The sequence below is a fragment of the Spinacia oleracea genome, chromosome 6 (genome assembly GCF_020520425.1).
Source record: "Spinacia oleracea cultivar Varoflay chromosome 6, BTI_SOV_V1, whole genome shotgun sequence".
Taxonomy (NCBI): domain Eukaryota; kingdom Viridiplantae; phylum Streptophyta; class Magnoliopsida; order Caryophyllales; family Amaranthaceae; genus Spinacia; species Spinacia oleracea.
The window spans coordinates 135,238,536-135,246,052 of NC_079492.1; the positions used below are offsets into that span (position 1 = coordinate 135,238,536).

The 7,517-nt window shown below is 35.4% G+C and overlaps 1 protein-coding gene across 1 annotated transcript; it reads left to right on the top strand.

Annotated features, from left to right (window-relative positions):
- Positions 1 to 1,407: 1,407 nt before the first annotated feature.
- On the top strand, positions 1,408 to 6,672 carry LOC110798141 (fasciclin-like arabinogalactan protein 16). The gene is made up of 3 exons (XM_056831235.1): positions 1,408 to 2,822; positions 6,114 to 6,269; positions 6,370 to 6,672. The coding sequence occupies exons 1-2, from the start codon at positions 1,568 to 1,570 to the stop codon at positions 6,188 to 6,190; spliced, it is 1,332 nt and encodes a 443-aa protein (XP_056687213.1). The 5' UTR covers positions 1,408 to 1,567; the 3' UTR covers positions 6,191 to 6,269; positions 6,370 to 6,672.
- The last annotated feature ends 845 nt before the right edge of the window (positions 6,673 to 7,517 follow it).

The following is a 7,517-nucleotide window of genomic DNA, read 5'->3' on the forward strand; positions in this document are numbered from 1 at the left end:
ACGTTCTCCCTCTCACTAGAGGAGCCAACGACGAACTTGCTTTTGCCCCTATTCTTTGCCATGGTCGCGAATTCTCGGTCTAGGGTTTAGATTGAGGGGTAGAAGGAAAAACGAAGAGGAAAGGAGAATTCAGAAACAAATTACCTTTTTCCGAAGCGGAATTCGCCGATAAAACGAACAACCCAAGTTCCCGAAGTCTAAAGCTGGCCGAATTTCGTAGATCTGAAGAAATTTGAAAACTGCGATCGCCGGAATTTAGAGAGAGAACAAGTTTGAAAGAAGGAGTAAAAAGTTCGAAAGGAGCAAAGCACCCAGTATTTATAGAAAAGAAAGGGGGCGCATCAACTTCCTCAACCCATGATCTCCACGACACAATACAAATCCCCACACTTGTCATCAATGCAAGTCATCTCTTTTCAAAAAAGAGAGGGAACTTTTGGACTTCTGACAGCTGGAAACCCACCCATTTAATTCTAAATGGACCGGGTCTGGGGGGCATGTTGTTTGGGCTCCCAATTGATTCCCAATTGGGCCACTAAGTCCAAAGCCCAATGGCTCTAAACAAACAGCATCAAACCTACCAATGGCTAGTCAGCCATCCATCAAGGCCCAAGGCCCAAAAGCAATAAATGACCTATGGGCATTTATTATGCAAACACTATAAATAGGCCGCCAAGGCTCACACCTCAAGGTACGTCCAATTTATCGCCTTAAGACTACTCTTCTAGAGAACTTCTCTCTAGAATCCGAGCATCGTTCTTACTTAGGCATCGGAGGGGCTTTCCTCGGAAACACCCCCGAGGCTAGTGACTTTGCTCTTGTGCAGGTGAATTCGGACTCTACTCATTCAAACAAGCAAGATCTTCAACACATACGAAAGGGCATTCATTCGAAGCCCATTGTTTCCATCTTTACAACACCGGAACAATAAATAAAAGTCTTTGATCGATGAGACGATGACTAGTTATACCTTCCATATACTGTACAATTTTTAGGGTTGCATATAATCATTAAACATATTTCTTAAACCGTTACTCCGTATTAATTTAGAAATGCAGGATAATATCACACATCTTGGGTTAATGCTTTAGAGTATGATTATGGTTGTACTAGGAGCCGAAGAAGGTTCACGGCATCTTCTGACATGTTTAAGAAATTAATTTAAATATTGATTGTTGGTATGAAGACTCGAAAGGTGGCCATTGATTAATACTAATTCCTAAGTGCATGGATTTCATCATGTCTTAATTCTCATAATATTAATAAATAAACCCCATATTTTTGTTTGATTAGAGAGAACCAAATTTGTTTTTGACAAATTGTCAGCTAAGATTTACGTGTGGCCCCACTTATAACTACAGTCTGTTTTAGCTAGCTTTATATATCTTCCCTTTAAGCATTAAGCAATTACCCTCAATTGGTCCTGCCTTAAATCACATGATTTATTCTTATTTCTTACACAAAACACAGATATATAAATTAAAACAACCAAACAAACAACAAAACCAATTAAACCCACTGCTTTTTATTTTCCCTCTATTCATTCATTTCTCCCACATTAGGCGCCATGGATGCCGCCTCTCACCTCCATGGCCTTACCAAAACCATCTTCTTTACATTCTTATTCGTGTCTTCTGCATTCGCGTCTATCAACCAACCCATCATCAACTCTAATTCTATCCTGGTAGCCTTACTCGACTCGTCCTACACTGAGTTGGCCGAGTTGGTGGAGAAGGCACTCTTGTTACAATCTTTGGAAGATTTGGTAGGGAAGACTAACCTCACCATCTTCGCTCCGAAAAATGAGGCTCTGGAACGAGACTTGAACCCTGAGTTCAAGCAGTTCTTGCTTGAGCCTAGAAACTTAAAGTCTCTCCAGAGCCTCATTCTTCATCACATTGTCCCTTCCCGAGTCGACTTAACTAAACGAATTGAGTCGACTTGGAAGAGGGCATTGTCCAACCACCACCTCCGCCTCTCCTTGAGGAACAAGAGAATGTTGGTTGAGGAGTCGGTGGAGGTAGTGGATAGAAATTCGATCGTAAGACCGGATGGCCTAATCCACGGGATCGATAAGCTACTCATACCATATACGGTTCTTGAGAACTTCAATCGCCGTCGTGAACTCCGCTCTATATCTGCAGTGCTGCCGACAGGCGCACCGACGGTGGATTCTAGAAATAAGAAAAAACAATCAAAGATGGGACCAGCTGGTGCCCCGCCAGCTGTTCCCATCTTTGAAGCGCTAGCACCGGGACCTTCACTAGCCCCGGCACCAGCGCCAGGACCTGGCGGGCCCCAGCACCACTTCGATGGGGCTACCCAGGTCAATGACTTCATCACTACCCTCGTCCACTACGGTGGATACAACGAGCTCGCCGACATCCTAGTCAACCTCACATCCCTAGCCACCGAGATGGGGAGACTAGTCTCAGAGGGATATGTAATTACAGTTTTAGCCCCGAATGACGAGGCAATGGGGAGGTTGACGGCGGACCAGCTTAGTGAGCCAGGAGCACCTGAGCAAATAATGTATTACCATATTATACCGGAGTACCAAACGGAAGAGAGTATGTACAGCTCAGTGAGGCGTTTTGGTAAAGTCAGCTATGAAACGTTGCGTTTGCCTCACAAGGTGGCGGCAGAGGAGGCTGATGGGTCTGTCCGGTTCGGTCAAGGTGACGGCTCTGCTTATTTGTTTGACCCGGATATCTACACCGACGGCCGAATATCAGTTCAAGGGATCGACGGCGTTTTATTTCCGGCGGAGGAGGTTAAGTCTCCGGCTACTGTGAAAAAGGTTGTCGCCAAGCAAAGAAGAGGTAACTTCATTGAAACTCAATTTATTTTATTTTATTGAGTAATGATTAGTTTCCTAATTAAGATAATACATACACTTTTACACTTTTGCATGTTTATTAAGTACACCTACTTTGTTTACCTTACTAATCTTCGTTGTTTTCTTTGTGGAAATTACTTTGGGTTATAGTATGCAAATTGAATTATTATTAAATAGTGTATTAGTTCATGAATGTACAGTCTAGCTTTCTCTGTTTGAAACTGAAGCTCATGCATAATACCAACAATTATATAACAAAATGTGCTAAATTTTTAATGTTATTTTTTCTAAAAGGTAAGAAAAATATAGAATATGAATCCCTCCGTTCGAGGGATACTCCCAAATAGTCATCATGAAGAATACTATAGAAAGTAACCGGGAACTATTACAAAAACTATCTAATTTTAATTGTTATCATACTTAATTTGTATAATTTTTTATACTTTGTGTCGGTTACTAAACAATACATAATATCAATGAGTATACTCCGTAGTCATTAGAACAAATGAGAGTTAGGGTATGGTCCAATAATGCCCGGATCCGAAACCTAATTATGGGTAGGAAAAAAACCAACCGACACAAACAAGGAGGAGTAAACATATGGGGGAATAAGTAGAAGTGTTGAACAGTCCATTAAGACCAATAAATCAAAACAAGTGGAATATTAAGACAAAATATAATAATTTTTTTATTATTAAAGAATATAAGAATATCTTGGTTGGACAATATTTAAAAGGTAGTCCAATAAAAGTTTAGCATAGTGCCAGCATATATAGGCCCATTTATTGACTAATTAAATTTGAGTTGGTGATATTGATGGGGGTGGGACACCGTGGAAATTATTGAAAGAAAGGTTAGTTGCTTATTTTTATTTCGCTCTCAAAATCAAATTAAATGAGCTTTCAAATCTATAATAAATGGGATTTTGTCACACCTTATTAACTCAATATAGGCTGGCATGACCCACTTTTTCTGTCACTAATTAAATGTACTGTTCAAATTATTATGTTGATGTGCGCCTCGGCGATTATACAAAAGGTAATAATATAGACGAGATTTGATCGACATAATACTACAGATATAGATTATGACTTCATTGGTACGGCTATAAGCAAGACTTTCAGTTTTTCACAAAATGGGCTGTTATAATGAAATGGCCAGCTACTATACAATAAGTTTGCGTGCAGTTGAATGAAAGCCTCAATTACTATGCGATTTAATATTCTTATTATACGATTTATTTTATGGAGTACTTAGTATCATGCTCACGTAAAGAACAACTTTATATACTCTCGGCCTCTGTCCCTTATTGTTTTATCCCATGTATTAAAAGTGTGTTTTAAGAGTTGGTCGAGTGAAATTGGAATTGAGAAAGATATATTTTATGTGAGAGGAAAATCGTAGTTTTCATTATCGATAATTCTTATAGAGGACAATATTTTAAAACGGACCAAAACTGTAAATGGGGAAAACAAAAAGGTTGTTTATGCACACCGTATCATGTAAGTAGTGGAGTATATATTTAATTGGGCGATGATATAGGTCGCAAGTTGCGACAACATTTTGTTGTCGCAATCTTACGTGTCGGCATTTCAATGGTACAAATAAGCACCATGTAAGCTACACGTCATCAATTTATTTTTACTATCAATTCAATATTTTTACTATGAAATTATATAAATAAGGCAATCAATACAAAGAAGGAAACAAATATTTATTATATTCATAGTAAATATATATTTCCTTTCATCTCATAAATTACACATTAAAAAAATAAAAATTATAATTTAATAATATATTTTTGTGCAATTAAAAAAATACATCAATTTAGTCACGCACCATTATCATCATCCCATCTAGAGAAGAAGAAGAACCCAGTAAACCAATAAAGACAAATCATTTTCCTAATTTTTTTTATTTTCTAATATATGGTTAACCTTGGTAACCTGTATGTATGGAACGATCATTACATTTACTAATTGGTTAACCTTATGAAATGTACAATCATTACAGGCTTCCTTGCATTATGAAATGTACAACAATTTTATAACATGTAACTTTCTAATGTACGGTTAACCTTGGTAGCCTGTAATGATTGCATGTAATCGCATAGGTTGTCCCTCATTGAAATGAACTTCTGTCAACAGTCGCATAGGTTAAGATTATATGACCTATTGCCTGTAATGATTTACTAATCTAAGTATAAATTAGTAAATGTATTTTTTTTATTTTAATTTCCTATATCATATTATTCATATAAATAATTAAAAGTATTTTTTCTAATTTTCTATACAAATTAGAATTATTTTTCTGAAATAAAAAATTATATTATTCAATTTGTAAATTAGAATATTAAGATATTCCTACTTTTTTTATGACATGTATAATAGGTCATATAATCTAAATATTTTAGTTTCCAAATACATTTATGACACATAGGCGTGCCATGTCACCACTGTGACACGGCTTAAAGGTCGCATGTTGCGACCTTTATCATTTCCGTATTTAATTATTTAAAAAGTACTCGGTATATAATTGAAAGCCTAGCTGTGTGATCCACATTCCTTGCTGCTACAGACTTTGCCAGCCGAAAACTAGATTGTGTATCTAATTTTTTACCACAAATAGAAATTGTAATTTCAGCTGTTTTCATCAATTATTCCCATAACTGTTCTGTCCTTTTGTCCAAATTGAATGTACTTTTTTATATATTATAATTATATACTTCGTATTAAATATTAAATGGGTTATTAAACTGCATATGCGCATTTGAGTTTGCTTTATTCATTTAAAAATATATTCTTTCTGTCTTGAATTATTTATCCTACGTGTTCAAGTGTCTATTTTACGAAAATTTATGAAGGATTTGTCGGCTATTTTATGAAAAAAATTCATAGTTTTGGCCCAAAATAAAAAGTCCGGTACCATAGTCCCCATCGATCGTCACTTAACTGTGGAAATGTTTGAAACTTCAATCATAAAGATTTAGATTTTGTGAATATGATGATTTATTTCGAATATTTCAAAATAATTTGAAATATTGTAGAAGTGAATAAGTTACTATTGATTTCGGACAAAAAGACTATATTACAGATTCCGGACAAAAGGACTATATTTGTGTGCCAGATATTCTTGTCACTATTTCAAATAATAATAATAAGTACTTCGTAGTATTTAATTAAGCACTAGTGATGCATGATTTAGAAAATAATAGAGCTGACTTTGGTCGAATTTAGTAATATTAAAGTATAATTAACCAATTTTAATTTTGCAGGGAAATTGCTGGAAGTAGCATGTACATTAGCTGCAACACTTGGACAAGATTCACAATTTGCGTCCTGCAGTCAATGAATATAATTTCAAATTCAAAAAAAAATGAAAAAGAAAGAAAAAAAAAGGAGCACAAGAACATTGTTAGCAATGTAGAATTGTAAGTAACATTATTTCACAAGTTGTTCTTTAAGTGATTTTTTTAGCTTAATATTTTTTTTAATGTTTTCTCATAAAAAATATGAATGTTTGTTTTGCAGTTGTAGGTTCAAGAAAGAAAATTTCAGCGGATTTTATTTTAGTTTGGAAAACCAAGTTTTCCAGCTTAATTAAGAATCTACCTCGGATTCTTAATACTTGTTAGGAGAGTTTTTGTTTGGTGGGATGTTTAGCTTGTTGGTAAACCCTTTTTGTAATTAGAAACCCAATTCTTTGATTTCTTTTACGTTTGATTTGGGCGTTGGAAAGCTGTTACTGATGATTTTTCAAGGCCCTAGGACATAAATAATCTTGTTGATTGTTCATCCATTTTGTGATGTGAATGAAACATATACTCCTGTATACTTTTGAGCTGTGTATTTTGTCCCTTTTTTTCATCCATTCCAAGTTTATAATAAGTTTAATTTTGGGTTCTCGACCTCAAAAGAAAATTACATTTAGGGCTAACAAATTCAATTTAAACTAAAAATGGTTCACATTAGGGTGTAAAACACCTACTTAGTCCTCTATCATGTACGAATGTTTTAACGATGAAAATATAACTCAATTTCTCAATAAATCATACGGAGTACTTTATATGTACTCTCATAGTATGCACGGACTCAGCATGACCATAAAATATTTTCCAAAGTCCATAAGCCAAACAACTTAATTGTTTCTTGCAAGAAAAATGGTAAATGAACGCAATTTAGAAGGTAATCATATAGACCATGGAAGTGAGCCAAATCAAGTTTAAGTACAATAAAATTAAATGCACGAGCACTTGTTGAAAGGCTAAATCCAAACTGTTATAACGGATGTAAAGAAATATTAAATAACGTAATAAAGAACGCAGAGATTTAACGTGGTTCACTAACAATGGGTTAGTTACGTCCACAGGCAGAGGGGAGGAAAGTTTTATTGATTTTGAGTACTCCGTAGTACAGATTACAAAATACAACTAGGTTATGGCCTAGAGAGTTTATATATTACTCTCTAAACAAATGCGAAAAAGCCCAGAAAATAGGTCCAAAACAGATAATCCTATCCAGAATAACAGATACCGTAAAGTAGTCAATTATCACCTTATATAGCAGAAGCTCTTTATATCCTCCCTAGTTGTTTTTAGTGGGACTGGAGAGTGTAAATTTTATGAAGGAGGAACTTTCGACCCTATACATTGAGCTAATAAGTTCAACCACAATGTGTT

Excerpts from the sequence above, each read along its gene's own strand:
- LOC110798141 (XM_056831235.1), top strand. The coding sequence starts at position 1,568 with ATGGATGCCGCCTCTCACCTCCATGGCCTTACCAAAACCATCTTCTTT. Across the intron at positions 2,823-6,113 it reads TGTCGCCAAGCAAAGAAGAG|GGAAATTGCTGGAAGTAGCA; the intron begins GTAACTTCATTG and ends TTAATTTTGCAG.